The sequence below is a fragment of the Herpailurus yagouaroundi genome, unplaced genomic scaffold, assembly GCF_014898765.1.
Source record: "Herpailurus yagouaroundi ecotype Mexico unplaced genomic scaffold, PumYag 183, whole genome shotgun sequence".
Lineage (NCBI taxonomy): Eukaryota > Metazoa > Chordata > Mammalia > Carnivora > Felidae > Herpailurus > Herpailurus yagouaroundi.
This window is the reverse complement of record NW_024412414.1, coordinates 4,919,232-4,935,749: the sequence shown is the minus strand read 5'-3', so window position 1 is coordinate 4,935,749 and position 16,518 is coordinate 4,919,232. Positions and strand designations below refer to the sequence as shown.

The window sequence follows — 16,518 nt, the reverse complement described above, 5'->3', positions numbered from 1 at the left end:
GGGAGACACAGAATGGGAAGCAGGCTCCAGGCTCTGAGCCATCAGCCCAGAGCCCGACGCGGGGCTCGAACTCACGGACCGCGAGATCGTGACCTGGCTGAAGTCGGACGCTTAACCGACTGCGCCACCCAGGCGCCCCAACACCCCTAATGTTTTTATTTATTTTTGAAGGAGAGAGAGACAGAACATGAGCGGGGGAGGAGCAGAGAGAGAGGGAGACATAGAATTTGAAGCAGAATCCAGGCTCTAAGCTGTCAGCACAGAGCCCGATGTGGGGCTCAAACTCACGAACTGTGAGATCATGACCTGAGCCGAAGTTGGATGCTTAACCGACTGAGCCACCCAGGCGCCCCTGTTGAACTTCTTTGATTGTCAAAATGATGGGGCAGAGAAGAAAGGACATGTAACTGTCATTTATTTGTTAGAGGAAAGGGATGCTAAGTATTCCTCAATGCTGGAGACAGTTGTGCGATTCAAAGAACTGTCTCGTATCTCATAATATTTTGAATATCTCATCGAATTGCTTTTAATTATCTGAGCCTCAAACCTAATTCCATTTTTTTTCTTTTTTTTGGACAGGGGAAGGAGCAAGTGATTTTTATATATATCCAATTTCCAGGTATGCAACTACCAAGTATATATAGGGAAAATTGCACTTTGTTTTGTTCAGAACTTTATCAAGAGTAGTTCACCATTTAGTAAAATCACATCTAAAACACTGCCTTGTGTAGTATCTAAGTAGCTAACACACTGTATCAGCCTACAGTTGAACCTGTTCCACTTAAGGTGATTTTACAGTGAGGCGCATGCTGTGACTTTTGCATTACGCTTTTTAGGATCATTGTGAACAAGCACTTATGAAATAAAAATTAAATAAGTTTTATTTTATTGCTCCTTACTGTTACAACTAGAGCATTATGTCATTTTTGTTAGTGAAGCATAGTCGACACACAGTGTCGCATTAGTTTCAGGTGTACAAAACAGTGATTTGACAACTCTGTACATTATGCTATGCTCAAATGTGCAGCTACCATAGGCCACCATACACCGCTATTACAATACCAATGACTATGCTGTATCTTTCATCCTTGTAACTTATTCTTTCCATAACTGGAAGCCTGTACTTCCCATTCCCCTTCACTCATGTTACCCATCCCTCATTTCCCTTCCCTCTGGCAACCATCAGTTTGTTCTCTGTATTTATGGGTATTTCTGTTTTTGTTTATTCATTTGTTTTGTTTTTTAGATTCCACATATAAAGGAAATCATTTGGTAATTGTCTTTGTCTGACTTATTTCACTTAGCATATAATACCCTTTCGGTCCATCCACATAGTCACAAACATTAGGTTGTTTTTTAAAAAAACATTTTTTTCTATAGATTGCATGAACTGTGAATTTCATCTTGGGCTAGAAAAAGGGGCTGTCGGTGTGCTATCATTCAAAACATCATTCTGAAATCACATAGTGAACCAAGAACAGAAAACCGGCAGAGAAGCTATGACAGCAGGAATTGTGGTTGAGAATCCAACTTAGAGAGTGAGACTGACTGGACTTCAAATACAGGCACAATATTCTGGTTATTTTGGAAAGGCTAATTAACTTCTCTGGCTTTCTTTTCTTCAACTGTAAAATTGGGTTCAGAATTATCTAAGTTGGGGTTATTGTGAGGATAAAATGAGAACAATTAAGGGGCACCTGGGTGTTTCTGTGGGTTAAGCATCCAACTTTAGCTCAGATGATGATCTCACGGTTTGTGGGTTCAAGCCCCACATCAGGCTTTGCGCTGACAGTGCAGAGCTTGCTTGGGATTCTCTCTCTCCCTGTCTCTCAAAATATATAAACTTAAAAAAAAAAAAAGAACAATTTATTGGTGTCAATAATAAACGTCATATTGCATCTTTCTATAGCCATCCTTTCTTTGGTGAACTAACTTCAGGTTATCTCTAGGAGATCGGTTCTCATCAGTTCTGAAACTGATGCCACAGGAAAATAATTGAAGTGGCTCCTGTGGTGTAGTGGAAAGAACTCCAGATTTGGGAACCAGAAAATTTGGCCTCAAGTCATGAATGTCACCCTTTGTGACCATGAAACCTCTTAAGCCTCTGTCTCTGTAAAATGGGACAGCAGCATCTATCTCATAGAGTTGCTCTGAATTTTAAATAAGTTAATAAATGCAAGTGCTTAGCATGGGTAGAAATGTTGGTTTGTTATTATTCTCAGCATAATTGGGAAGTACAACTGAAAATGATAAAGCAGTGCTTCCCAAACTTCAGTCACTCTCGTTCCATGGTTATGATTTTTGTCTTATTTAGCACTTCTACTCTTAAAAAGTTAGTATTTTTTACGTGTCAACTTTTTCTACTTACATGTTTTAAAATAAATATCGAAATTGCCAACCAATGGAAAAACAGTATTAGTTGCCACAAATAGAAATTTTAACATAAATACAATGAAAACAAAATTTAATAAATTTTAGCAAGATACCACTGCCTGTGGAAAGTTCTGAGTCTGAGGCTTGCTCTTTCTTAAAATGGGAGATTAATAAGTGTTACGGAAGTGTTAAAGAAACAGCAACATTTACCTGGGACGGTCTCTGAAAATAATCACAACGATTGGCTGGAAAATGTTTTTTATTTTAATATGGAGGGGGCACACGTTTAGATTCCTAAAATCATCTCAAATTACCTCTCCCCACAGATAAATACTGTAATGAAGCACATGAGTAACAAGTTGCCTCTATTCTTGGAAGGGAAATGATAATTACAATCCCTCACATCTCTATGGCAGTTTTACATTTGCACAGCACTTGGTTACTTAATCTTAGCTGACCACCACAGTAGTTTGGTAAAACGGGTGGTATAAACACACCCACCTTTTATATAGTTCATAGATAAGAGGGTTAGCGACTGGCCTAACAACATTAACAGCAACAATTTTTTTGAGCACTTAATACGCCCCAAGCCCCTTACTAAAGGCTTTGTAGCCTTCATATAAAAGTTAATCCCCACGCCTGCTCTGAGGCATGTTCCGTTATCCTCATTTTACAGATGACGAAAGTGAAACACAGAAGCAACACAGCCAAGGTCACCCAGCCAGAGGGAGCGCGATGTGAACCCAGTCAAACTGATAAAACCCCTGTACTTTCTTGCCCAAGGTCACGGGGGAGTGAGGCCGCCGGAGAGGGAAGGCGCTGACCTGTCGGAGACTTGTTCCTGGGTGAGCTTCTTGTCACTCTGCAGCAGGATGGACACGTAGTGGCGGATCATGCCCACAAAGAAGGTGATAATAACGATGGGCAGGACCACCCAAAGGCGGATGTTGGAGTCGAGCAGCAGCTCTGGCCCCGCCATCTCACAGGGAGCCTGCTCCGACCAGGTGTAGCCGGGTTTCTTTTCCCCGAGGTACGGAAGTCGCTCTTCGATTTCGCCTCCCGGCCTTCTCCCGCCTCTCAGCCTGGCTGGCCCCAAACCCTACTCCGGCCTCGGCCCTCGCGCACTGCCCCAGCCGGGCCGCCCGGCCGCGCACTTCCGGCGCGGATGTTTTGCGTCACGGTGAGGCGAGCTTTGGTGGCGTCAGCGTGGCGTAGCGCCGGGCGCGCAAGTCGAAAACGAGGGGCGGAGACGGCTTCTCCACCGGTGAGAGGAGTCGCGGTCGCCGTCTCTCGAGGCTCCGCGCGTCTGTGATCTGGTCGCTAGGTCCCGGCCGAGTCCGGCCTTTCCTTCTGGGGCTCCGCGCCCCGAACGTCGGCCTCCTCATCTGCCCTGTCGTGGAATTTAGCCCCCCAGGTACCTCCCTGCGTCGTTAAAATAACAAAATGAGAAAGGCTTTTACCCCCAACTCGTTTTCGAAAGACTTAGTCCAGACAGCTGGCCCAGCCCACCAGTCTGTCCTGGCTTCTCTGGAAAGGAGGCATGTTATGGGCTTGCGCCCTGATGTCAGACGGCCATGATTTACCTTAATTTTTCTGTCTATAAAATGGCTGATAATGGTTATAGATACTTCACGAGGCAGCGGATGAAGAAAACGCTTAGCAGGGTGCGTGGTAGTTAGTAAATGTTAACTATTTTTGGAAGACATCGTTCTAATTAAGAGTGAGTATCGGTGGTAGGTAGTGCGGATTCTGGAGTCAGACTGCCTTAGGATCCCATTTATGCCACTGAAGGAGAATAATAATGGTACCTCTCTCCAAAAGGTTAGTGAGTTGTGAGGTATTCATTATAAAGCACTTAAAATCGTTCTTGTTAGTTATTAATATTTACTTGCCTGCCAGCCATTCTCATTTAGCGAATATTTCCCGAAATTTTATTCCAGGTACTGTGCTAGGCACTGGGGATGCTGAGATAAGTCATTCCGGGTTCCTGTTGTGAAGGAGCCCTGCAGTCTAATGTGATGTGGTAGGGGATCCTAGATACACTCTGTGGAACAGGGAAGCTGGAGTTGCAAACCTCCTGGGGGATAGGAGGAACATTTTTCAAGGAAGATGACATTTGGCCATGTCTTTCAGGATTAGTAGTTTCCAAGCAGAGAGGAGCGTTTCAGGTGAAAAAAAACCTTATGCAAAAGTGCTGAGACCAGGAATGTTCTGGTTTATGAGAGACACTAGGAGGCCCTTAATGTGGTTCAGGCCCTCCCCTACCTCTGCAGTTTCATTTATTCTTTGTTTTTTTTTTATGCTTATTTATTTTTGAGAGCGAGAGTGGGAGAAGCGTGAGCGGGGGAGGAGCAGAGGGGGGACACAGAATCTAAGCAGGCTCCAGGCTCTGAGCTGGCAGCACAGAGCCCGAGCTCCTTACTTGTTCACTGTTGAGTTTTTCTCTGCCTGGACTACTCTTCTCATACATCTTCTATTGGTAATCTCCTGTTTCAGCCTTCAGGTCCCTGCTTTAATACCATTTTCTCAGATGATCCCTGAAAAATTGTCTCAGCTTTTCTTCATCTCCCCATACCCATATCTAGACTAAATGTCCATGTAAGCCCTCATAGCACCCTGTACTTTTGTAGCACTTACACAATGTAGTGAAGTAACTACATCAAGACCATTCATTACTATAATTTAAATTCCCTGAGGGCAGGGATCATGTCTTGTTCACAATTGTAACCCCAGCACCTGGGACAGTCTCCAACATATAATCCTGTATTCATGAGTTAAAGGAGATGGTAGATTGGGGCTAGATGATGAAGGATCTTGAATGTCAGAAAGAGAACTGGGTTTTATCCTTCAGCAGGAAGAAAGTGGTCTGGCTATAGAGGCAACTAGGTAAAGTCTTGAAAGCAGGGGAGTATTGACCAGATACAGGAGTTGAAATTCTCTCAGCACCTGGATTTAGACAGTATTAACGTAAAGACTTCTTTGGTATAGAAGTGTAGAAGTTCTTTGGCTTTTGATAGAGTAGTTTTCTTTGAGCTATAGCTTTGACTTTTCAGGATTTATCTGGCTTCTAGAGGGTAACTTCTACCCTCTGACTTTGCTCTCAAAAGTAATTTAATTGCAGAAGACTTCAGTCAGAATGGTTCCCAAGAGAAGGCCGTCAAAATTGGAGGATAAAGAAAGCCTGACAGAAGAGGCTTCCAGTAAGTATCTAGTTATTTGTTGTTTTATTTCCTATAACAAATGTGTGAGGCACTTACAGAGAAAGTTCCTCCTTTCAAGCTGGGAATCATCACAACTTAATGGTTAGAACACACAGAATCTGGTATCAGGAGATTTGGGATTGAGTTTCTGCCTCTGATTCCATGTATGATTTTGGGCATGCCCACTGTCTCTGAGCTTCTGTCTCCACATCCCTAAGAGGAATGAGTATTATAGAGCTCATCTACTTACATCATCTAGATGGTGAGAAAAAGGTACAACATAGTCTGTATCCTTTAAACTTGTGGTCCCCTTTCCTCCCTTAAAAGAAATTATGGGGGCATCTGCCTTGCTCAGTCAATAGAGTGTGTAACTCTTGGTCTTGGGGTTATGAGTTTGACCCCCCCCCCATATTGGGTGTAGTAGAGACTGCTTAAAAGTAAAATCTTAAAAAAATTACAATACAGATAGACTGATGTATGAAGGAAAGGCATCATATCAAAGCAAACACATTAAGGGTGAAGAAACAGTGTAAATTCTGTCCATATGAGAATGTGGTGGACAGAGGCCCTAAGAGTTCTCATGAAAAGAGGTTGATTGTCTTTTCATTTATTATACTCATCTACTCTGTTAAGGTAGTTGTAACTTGTTACATCATTAAAGGAGAAGAATAAATAATCATACTTAATTTCAAGTATCTGTTTGTTTTGTTTACCATTATTTAAATTTATTTGTTTGTTTTGAGAGAGAGAGAAAGGGAGAGAACTCGAGCAGGAGAGGGGCAAAGAGAGAGAGGAAGAGAATCCCAAGCAAGCTCTGCAGTATCAGCACAGAGCCTGATGCGGGGTTGAACTCTTGAACCATGAGATGGCCTGAGCTAAAATCAAGAGTCGGACACTTAACTGACTGAGCCGCCCAGGCGCCCCATTTATTATGTTTTATTACTTCTCTTGGGTTGAAAACCTTGGGATAAAACCACTCTGGGCTTTGTACTCAAAGGCTTGATGCAGGAGAACCTGCCTGATTCTTTCTACCCCTGCATCAAGTTGCGTGCATCAAGATTATTACCTCCTGGAGAACTTTTTTTTGAGACAGAGAGAGACAGAGCATGAACGGGGGAGGGTCAGAGAGAGGGAGACACAGAATCCGGAACAGGCTCCAGGCTCCGAGCTGTCAGCACAGAGCCCGACGCGGGGCTCGAACTCACAAATTGCGAGATCATGACCTGAGCCGAAGTCGGCCACTTAACCAACTGAGCCACCCAGGCGCCCCGCTCCTGGAGAACTTTTTAAAATTCACACGCCCAGGACCCATACCTGAGATTTTAATTGAGTAACTATGGGATGTGACCTAAGAATGCACTTTTTTTTTTTTAATGTTTATTTACTTTTGAGAGACAGAACACAAGAAGGGGAGGGACAGACAGAGAGGGAGATATCGATTCTGAAATAGGCTCCAGGCTTTGAGCTGTCAATGCAGAACCCAATGCAGGGCTGGAACTCACAAACTGCAAGATCATGACCTAAGCTGAAGTCAGACGCTCAACTGACTGAGCCATCCAGGTGCCCCTTTAAGTTTATTTGAGAGAGAGAGAGCATGCACATGCAGGGGAGGGCAGAGAGAGAGAGAGAGAGAGAGAGAAAGAGAAAGAATCCAAGCTAGGCTCTGCACTGACAGCACAGAACCCAATGGGGCTCGATCCCGCTAATCGTGAGACCATGACCTGAGCTGAAACCAAGAGTCAGATGCTTAACTGACTGAGCCATCCAGGTGCCCCAAGAATGTGCTTTTAATAAGCTTCTTAGTGATTCCAGTGCAGTGGTTTGCAAACAACAGTTTGAGGCACCCTGACTGCTTTAGAATTTGGGTGATTAAACAGTTCCATGGTTATTTTTATTAGAAGTGGCATGTTTTGAATTCTCCAAATCAAAATGCAATAGATAAAAATAATTCTATTTATTGATTGTTTGATTTGTATGCCACTATGTCTGACCATTGTTAGAGATAAAATTTTACTATAGCATGAATTTCAATATAATTCTTCAAGAACCCATCAACTTTCCTTTTAGGGTTATTCTAAAGTTTACATTTTTGGGGCGCCTGGGTGGCGCAGTCGGTTAAGCGTCTGACTTCAGCCAGGTCACGATCTCGCGGTCCGTGAGTTTGAGCCCCGCGTCGGGCTCTGAGCTGATGGCTCAGAGCCTGGAGCCTGCTTCCGATTTTGTGTCTCCCTCTCTCTCTGCCCCTCCCCCGTTCATGCTCTGTCTCTCTCTGTCCCAAAAATAAATAAAAAACGTTGAAAAAAAATTTTTTTAAGTTTACATTTTTTAATCTTTACTGTTTGTCACATTCTTGAAAATTTTGTTTGTTTTCAGAAGCCAGCAAGCAACCACTTTCCAAGAAGACAAAGAAGTCTCATATTCACAATGAAGTGGAAGAAAACGACAATGTTTTTATAAAGCTTCTTAAAACATCAGGAGTTATTCTTAAAACAGGAGAGAGTCAGAATCAACTAAGTAATATTTTAATTTAAATCTTTTCTCTGGGTTTGGTGCAGGGCTCAGCACTGAATCATGGATTTTCAAAATAGAGGCAATGAAGATTAAAAATAGAAGTATTGTCTTTCTTGAGACAAAATTAACGTTGAAATTGCTTTTTAGAGAATATTGTTATAGTTTTTGGTTCTGATTAATGCATGTTAAGTAAAGTAATTCTAATTTTTTTTAGAAAAAATTATATACTTGTATTACTTTGTGTTTTATTGTGGAAAAATAAATCAATACTCAAGAGAGTAATTAGATCTGTGTCAGAATAATTTCAAATGAAAATTTATAAAGCCATGTAAAGCCCTGCTTTTAGGGCATAGATTACTTTATTCTGCTAAGATTATGGCGTATCTTTTTTGGTACACTTAATAGCTATCCTCTATCAGAGCTAAATCTGTTTTACGATGGGTTTAGAAAATTTAGCTCTGAAATTAGGTTGAAAATATCTTTATTGGCTTCATCAGGCAGGAAACATAGGTCTTTAGGAAAGTAAAAGTATAGTGGGAGATATTAAAGATTCTGGTGACCATCTGTTTTTTTCCTCATAGCTGTGGATCAAATTGTTTTCCAAAAGAAGCTCTTTCAGACTCTGAGGAAACATCCTTCTTATCCCCAAGTATGTGTTTCTTCCTGGTACTTTTGCTTTTTCCAGCACTAGTCTGGAATTGGGGATTTAAAGATGCAGGCATAGGGGTGCCTGGGTGGCTCAGTCAGTTAAGTGTCCGACTTGGGCTTGGGTCTTGATCTCAATGGTTAGTGAGTTTGAGCCCCACATCGGGCTCTGTGCTGGGAGCTCAGAGTCTGAAGCCTGCTTCAGATTCTGTCTCCCTCTGTCTCTGACCCTCCCCTGCTCACACACTCTCTCTCTCTGTGTCAAGAATAAACGTTAAAAAATTAAAAAAAAATAAAGATGCAGGCATAAAGTTGAATGGGCTAGAATGATTTTTAGTTAATCTACAGCAAATGTTAAACTAAAAATCTTAACTCAACCTTTTTTTTTTTCAATGTCATTAAGATAATAGAAGAATTTGTTAGTGGCCTGGAATCCTACATCGAGGACCAAGACAGTTTCAGGAACTGCCTTTTGTCTTGTGAACGTCTGCAGGATGAGGAAACCAGGTATGGAGTGGAGGCATAGAATCTTGCTGAAGTTTAAGCTGTTAACGCTAACCAAATTGCGGGTTGGGGATGAGGGGAGAATGCATTTTTTTTGTAATTTCACTTTATTTTTATAACCCTTTTTTCTTGGGGCACCTGGGTGGCTCATTGGTTGAGTGTCCCACGTGGTTTTGGCTTAGGTCATGGTTCCAGGGTCATGGGATCAAGCCCTGCATTGGGCTCCATGCTGAACATAAATCCTGCTTGAGCTGCTTTCTTTCAGTCTGCCCCTCTTCCTCTTTCTCTCAAAAAAAAAAAAAAGAAGAAGAAGAAGAAAAAGCAACTCTTTTTTTTCTTCAGTTTTAACCTAACCTTTAAATTATTAATTTATGTTTATGAGACTAAGAGCCAGGGTGTGTCTCATCTGTGTTGATAAAATTTTAACTAAGAGCCTGGTTTAAGAGCCATCTTCTCATGTTCTGTATTTCTGGTATAAGAGGATAGTTTCTTTTTAAATATGGTATATTTAACCAATTTTATGAAGAAAAGATGGTAAAAGTATTAAAACAGGGAAAACAGAACAGAAAACGAATGTCTTTTTTTTTTTTAACAGCATGGGCGCATCTTACTCTAAGAGCCTCATTAAATTGCTTCTGGGAATTGACATATTACAGGTGAGACCGTGCCACATTTTCTGTGAACAATAGATGGATGTGATTTGTGGTGTATGCCCAAGTATAAATGGCATAAAGGGTCACGTAGGGTTAATTGGAGAGTTTGGGTTTGCAGTAGTTTACCATAGCCCTGTTGCAGAAATATATCTGGTAAGCCAATATCTGCAGCTTTGGACTGAGCTAATTTAATTAGCTCAGTACATTTCTTTAAAATATTCTATATTCCCTCAGCCTCTGATTCTTGATTTGTAAAGCTTCCTCTTGTGTGTCTGTGTACCTTATATATCTCTGCCATATTCATATCTGTATCGTCTCCTATATAGGTTTTTATTTGCTTATTAACTTGATTTACCCTTTTCCTCCTCCTCTCTTTTAATATGTTGAGTGGATAATGCTTTGACATGTTTTAAATGTTTCACATTATAAAAACATATACAGTGGAAATTCTTGGTTTACCCTGTCCTCCATTTTTTTCTCTTTTTTTCTTTCCCACTGCTAATCTTCCCACACTCATATCCCATCCTTCTCTTTGGAAATCTTCAGTATAATTTAGTTAGATTAAATTTAAGAGCCCTCTTGTTCCTCTGGAGTGAAATCTTCTCTTTTTGCAAACTGTTGGATAATTTTTTAAGTCTGCATTTCATGAACTAACAGTTGTCATCATATTTAATAATATTATCTGATTATTTTAATACTGCATAGATAATTTTGCAATTTTTTTTTAAAGATACATTAATGACAAGCCTTTGTATTTCAACAACTTATATTCGAGATATAGCCAGCATTCAAGTGGCCATTCTTAAAATGAGATTTTAATTATACCAGAGTTGTTCCTCCCAGAGCTCTTGTTGGAGCACATTATGGCTAATTATATATTTCTGTTGTATATTTCAAGACCATCTCCTAACTCCTTATGTCTTCTTTTTCAGCCTGCCATTATCAAAACCTTATTTGAAAAGTTGCCAGAATTTCTTTTTGAAAAGTAAGTGGAATTACTCTGGAATGCTTAAATTACTTTTGTGTATTTAAGTTTCTCTCTGAAAAGATTACTGTGAAACATTGGTTTCTCTAAAAGTCATATTGATCGTGACACCAGATTCTTAAGTGACTACTAAGATTTTACTGAGGTATATTTTGAAAAAAATGTAATCTGTTTATATGACTGCGTGTTCCTAGAAGGATATACCATAAACTGGTAATAGTTGTCTCCAAGGAGAGGAGCCAATTGCTTGGTGTCAGATGTTCTATGAATACCATTCTTTACCTTTTCAATTTTATGGTGTATGTGTGTGACTTTTTTTTTTTTAATTAACAACCTAATAGAAAAGTAGAAAAAGGTCACAAATAGATAATTCACAAAGAAATACAAGAGTGTCAAACATTTTTTTAAATACTCAGTTTCACATTTAAAAAAAAATAAAAAGTGGGGGATGTGCCTGGGTGGCTCAGTCAGTTAAGTGTCCGACTTGAGCTCAGGTCATGATCTTGTGGTTTGCAAGTTTGAGCCCCGCATGGGGCTCTGTGCTGACAGCTCAAATCCTGGAGCCAGCTTCAGATTCTGTCTTCCTTGCTCTCTGCCCCTCCCTCACTCTCCCCCTTTCATGCTCTGTCTCTCTCTCTGTCAAAAATAAACACTGAAAACAAATTAATGCTCAGTTTCATTAATAATCAAAAATATAAATTTAAAACAATAAATACATTTTTTTCCACTCTCAAAGAATCTTTGTTATTCAGTGTAATGAAGAGTCATGCTTGTACATTACTAATGAACATAATAAACTGGTTGAAGTCATTCTGAAGGGTATTAGGTTGTGTGTATCAAAACCTTCCTTAGATTTTGCATACTCTTTTTTTCTTTAATTAAAAAACATTTTTTTTTAATGTTTATTTATTTTTGAGAGACAGAACATGAGCAGGGGAGGGGCCGAGAGAGAGGGAGACAAAGCAGGCTCCAGGCTCTGAGCTGTTATACAGAGCCCAATGCGGGGCTTGAACCCACGAACCATGAGATCATGACCTGAGCCAAAGTCGGATGCTTAACCGACTGAGTTACCCAGGCGCCCTTACTTTCTCGTTTTTAATGTGTGTTTTTTCTTTTTTTTTCTTGAAGTTTGTTTATTTTCAGAGAGAGAGTGAGACAGAGGGAGCAAGCAGGGTACAGGCAGAGAGAGAGGGAGACAGAATCCCAAGCTGATAGCGTGGAGCCTGACATGGGGCCTGAAGCCACATACTGTGAGATCATGACCTGAACCAAATTCAAGAGTTGGACACTTAACCAACTGAGCTACCCAAGCACCCCTAATATGTGTTTTTTCTAGGCCTTGTATATAACAATGATAATAATAATAATAATAATAATAATAGTAAACTTACAGATAGTTCTTTACAAATTTGTGCTTTGCCTGAATGGCTCACACTAGTTGCTTTATGTCTTTTTCAGCAGTTACATTTGACTGCACTAAACAAACATTGAGAACACTGTCAAGGAAAGGAATGGAAGGTTGTCCAAAACTGTAGACATAGGAGATTGAGGAAGGCAGAGACTGTCATTTGGGGGGAAATAATAATAAGTGAGCCAGAATTTCTTCATCTATAAATGATTTTCAGTACTTTTACATAATCCAATTTGACCTTCTGTGTTTCCAAAGCACAGTGCTTGCTTTTATTGGTGCTTATCATAGTGATGTATTTAATATTCTACCTTTTAAAAATATTCTTGGGGCTGTGTGGCTCAATCGATTAGGTGTCCAACTGTTGATTTCAGCTAAGGTCATGATCTCACAGTTTGTGGAATTGGCACCGCATCTGACTCTGCGCTGACAGTGCTGACAGCACAGAACCTGCTTGAGGTTCTCTGTCCTCCTCTCTCTCTGCCACAACGCCCCCCCCCCCGCCTCAAAATAAATAAATAGGGGCGTATGGCTGTCTCTGTCGGTTAAGCACCCGACTTCAGCTCAAGTCATTATCTCATGGTTTGTGAGTTCGAGCCTCAAATGTGGCTCTCTGCTCTGAGCTTGGAGTCCACTTTGGATCCTCTATTTCTCTCTCTACCGCTCCCCTGTGTTTCTCTCTCAAAAATGAGGAAGCATTAAAAAATAAATATAAATAAATAAATAAAAATATTCTTCTTACTCAGTTTATTCAAATTTATCGCCTTGATTTTTTTTGTTTATGTTATTATTAAGAAATACTCTACAGACCTTTTTTTTAAAGTTTTTTTAACTTTTTTTTTCTTTTTTTCTTTTTATTTTTGAGAGAGAGAGACCGAGTGTGAGTGAGGGAGGGGCAGAGAGAGAGGGACACACAGAATCCGAAGCCGGCTCTAGGCTCTGAGCTGTCAGCAAGAGCTTGATGTGGGGCTTGAACTCACAGACTGTGAGATCATGACCTGAGCTGAAGTCGGTCGTCCAACCAACTGAGCCACCTAGGTGCCCCACTCTACAGACCTTTCTTAACCTTTCTTTAAATGCTCCCCAGATGCAGCTACTGTTAACAGTTTAGTGCATCTTCTTGGATCTTTCTCAACATATACGTCTCATGATTTTCTTGTATCATATGTATGTCTAACACAGCTTATAATGTGTAAATGTTCAGTAAGTGTTCATTCAGTGTCTGAAATGTTTTGTGCAGTATTAAGGCTTGCTGTTGTGTAAGTCAGAAAGGCTCAGTTTCTGTCTTCTTGTCCTAACATTTCAGTGTGAACAGTGATGGACTTAACATGCCCAGACTCATCATCAGTCAGCTGAAATGGCTTGACAAAATTGTGGATGGCAAGGTAGGCTTTGGGACTTGTTCTGTCTCTTAGATTTAGAGAGTCTGTTTTCCAAATTTAACCAAACTTTTGGAATTGCAGGGTATTTTTTTCTTAACTGAAAATTCACATTTTTCTGTTTATTTGTTAGCTTTTTTCTCCTGTCATAATTTGAGAATCATGGATATTTCACCTTTTAAATTTCTCCAAAAATTTTTTTTCTAATTATGATGAGTAGATATCATCTATTAAATAAATTGAAAGAATTGAAAAGAAGTTAAGTAGCTGTCCAAAGTTGAGAGATTACTATGTTTTATGTCTCAAAAGGTATGAGATCCCACACCAGCCTACCGCACTGTAAATATTTAATTTGATTGCATATGAGGAAAGTTTTAGAAAGTTTTTGCAATTAATGTGAATTGTTATTAAGCACCTTGGTAAAATTGGATCTTTTTTGAGCCTAGGGTTAAGGCCTATTTCTTTTCAGAATTCATTAATTCATTCTATTAATTTTTGTCAGACATTCTAAGGCTAAATCTTTATTTGGAAGAACATGAGTTTTAGAATCTCCTGTGGGCTAGAATTTTGGGTCTGTCACTTTTTGTGTGTCTTTGAACAGCACATATCCTCACATTTTAAAAATGGGAACTATCGGTGTACCTGGCTAGCTCAGTCAGTAAAGGGTGCAACTCTTGATCTCTGGATCATGAGTTCAAACCCCACGTTGGGCATGGAGCCTACTTAAAAAAAAAAAAAAAATGTAAAACAGGGGGGCGGTGGAATTGTCACACAGACTCCAGAGTTGTGAAGATTAAATGAAGTAAAGTATATAACAGACCCATTAGATAATATAGTATCTACTGTACTTTTTTTTTAATGTACCATCCCATGTGTGAAAATTCCTGGGTCATTTACCTCTCCATTTAGGCTTTGAGTTTATGTCTAGGTGTCATATGATACACAAGATAATTTCAGCTATACATTTAATGAGGAGGAAGTCTTTCTCTGTTCTTGGTAATGTGCAACAGTTCTAATGGCCTCTTCCACTGCAGGATCTCACCACCAAGGTCATGCAGCTGATCAGTATTGCTCCACTGTACCTGCAGCATGACTTTGTTACCAGCCTACCTGAGATCCTAGGGGATTCCCAGCATGGTGATGTGGGGAAAGAACTGAGGTGAGTAAGTTCCCATTCTGGCAGCCTTATTGCTGCAGTATGAAACAGTAGTGGTAACATATTGATGGCATCTACCTTCCATGAACAGGTATGGGATTTGACTTGTTTTTGTAATAATGAGTATATATTTGATACATAAAGTAGACCCATCTACTTTTTTTAAAGTGGTATACCTGTTGTGAATATGAATTCTGGGTTATGATTAGGCGTATAAACATAATCCCTTTGTTTTGTTAGCGTATCTTCCACCCAAGGAGTCCTCACTTGTGACTGCATGTCCCAATCATTTGTGGAGCTTATCAAACATCCATATATTCTTTGGTCCCTAAATGATTCATTCTGATGTACATCACATCAGACCCAGTGTTGAGAGCATTGCTTACTATCATTTATGTGAAAAATAGTAATTGGTAGGGCAGTGATTAAGGAAGGGAGAACACTATCCCTATGTAATAGGGTTTCTGTTTTAATGCAATTTCTTGCTTATCCTTGAAATAGTTTTTAAAAATTCAATTTGTAATACTTCCTTTTCTTTAGATGTCTGCAAAGCTACCTCTAGAAATGTCCAGTGATTGCTTGCCTTTGTGTTTTTGGGCAGTATGCTCCCTCTGGGTATAGCACTATACCATCCACTTGGCCTGCTTAATTCCAGCTTGTCGTTCTGCATAGCCTTTTCTTAGAATCCATCATTGTTCTCTACTCTGCTCCTGTAGCACCCTGCATGTATATCTATCCTACTTGCCATACTTCATTGTAATTGGTGTAGGTTTTCTTTTTCTTCTTCTTCTTCTTCTTCTTCTTCTTCTTCTTCTTCTTCTTCTTTTTGCTTTATTATTATTTTTTTAAGTAGGCTCCATGCCCATTGTGGAGTTTGAACTTACTGAGATTGAGAGTCATGTGCTCTAGCAACCTAGCCAGCCAGACACTCCTGTTGTAGGTTTTCTTTTTCCTTTTCTCAGGAAGGATATGTGCCAAACTCAGTAGTAGTTACCTCAGGGTACTAGAGATGGTGAGGAAGAGCTTCTTGTTTGTACTGTGTTGTTTGAATTTTCTGTAATGAGCATGTATTTTTTAAAAATCAAAACAATTTTTAATGAAATAAACTGTAAACAAATTCAGTGGAAACAAAGTGTATCTTCTCTTCCCATTCTCTGAGTGATTTTTCTAAGTAATTATCTGCCCAGCTCTGTTAAAAGCTGCATAGATTTTCTCTTTTTCCACCATTCACAGTGACCTTTTGATGGAGAATACTTCACTCACTGTTCCTATCTTGGATGTCCTTACCAGCCTCCGACTTGACCCAAAGCTCCTGTCTCAGGTAGGAAGGACTGTGCTGTACAGAAACAGAGCCCACTTTCTTGCCTCCCAGAACCAGTGTCAGTCATTGCCTTGAAGCAGTCATACATGAAAATTTGATTTTGAAACAATATTGAATGATATTTCATCTCTTTTTTCTCTTTTTGATGAATTTCATTTGCCATAGTATGATGGATTCACTTTTCTGTTTTAAAGCAGTAAGTTTTAATGGATATCTTCTATTTTGCATAATATTTGTGCACTGCTCTCCATAGGAATAACATTTTTACGTGTCTTCCTCCAGCTAGTGGAAAATTTAGGCTCTAAATTGTAAGATAACACTTTTACATTTATCACCTGTTTTTTTTTTAATAGTTATACTTTATTTTATTTATTCTTAATTTT

The 16,518-nt window shown here is 39.8% G+C and overlaps 2 protein-coding genes across 6 annotated transcripts in view; one reads left to right on the top strand and one right to left on the bottom strand.

The window, feature by feature from the left end:
- EMC3 (ER membrane protein complex subunit 3) overlaps positions 1-3,534 on the bottom strand; it is an 18,083-nt gene extending 14,549 nt beyond the window's left edge. Inside the window, exon 1 of one of the 2 annotated variants that reach the window (XM_040492004.1) lies at positions 3,198-3,534. In XM_040492004.1, the coding sequence (XP_040347938.1) occupies positions 3,198-3,352 (155 nt within the window). In that variant the 5' untranslated portion in view covers positions 3,353-3,534. The remainder of the gene's footprint in view (positions 1-3,197) is intronic. The other variant, XM_040492002.1, reaches the window with a different exon arrangement.
- Positions 3,535-3,639: 105 nt separating this feature from the next.
- FANCD2 (FA complementation group D2) overlaps positions 3,640-16,518 on the top strand; it is a 63,569-nt gene continuing 50,690 nt past the window's right edge. The window contains exons 1-10 of one of the 4 annotated variants that reach the window (XM_040492000.1): positions 3,640-3,787; positions 5,498-5,573; positions 7,947-8,087; positions 8,666-8,733; positions 9,133-9,236; positions 9,829-9,889; positions 10,819-10,871; positions 13,586-13,664; positions 14,693-14,817; positions 16,048-16,135. In XM_040492000.1, the coding sequence (XP_040347934.1) occupies positions 5,510-5,573; positions 7,947-8,087; positions 8,666-8,733; positions 9,133-9,236; positions 9,829-9,889; positions 10,819-10,871; positions 13,586-13,664; positions 14,693-14,817; positions 16,048-16,135 (783 nt within the window). In that variant the 5' untranslated portion in view covers positions 3,640-3,787; positions 5,498-5,509. Of the gene's footprint in view, positions 3,788-5,480; positions 5,574-7,946; positions 8,088-8,665; positions 8,734-9,132; positions 9,237-9,828; positions 9,890-10,818; positions 10,872-13,585; positions 13,665-14,692; positions 14,818-16,047; positions 16,136-16,518 lie in introns of all 4 variants that reach the window. The other 3 variants (XM_040492001.1, XM_040491999.1, XM_040491998.1) reach the window with 3 other exon arrangements.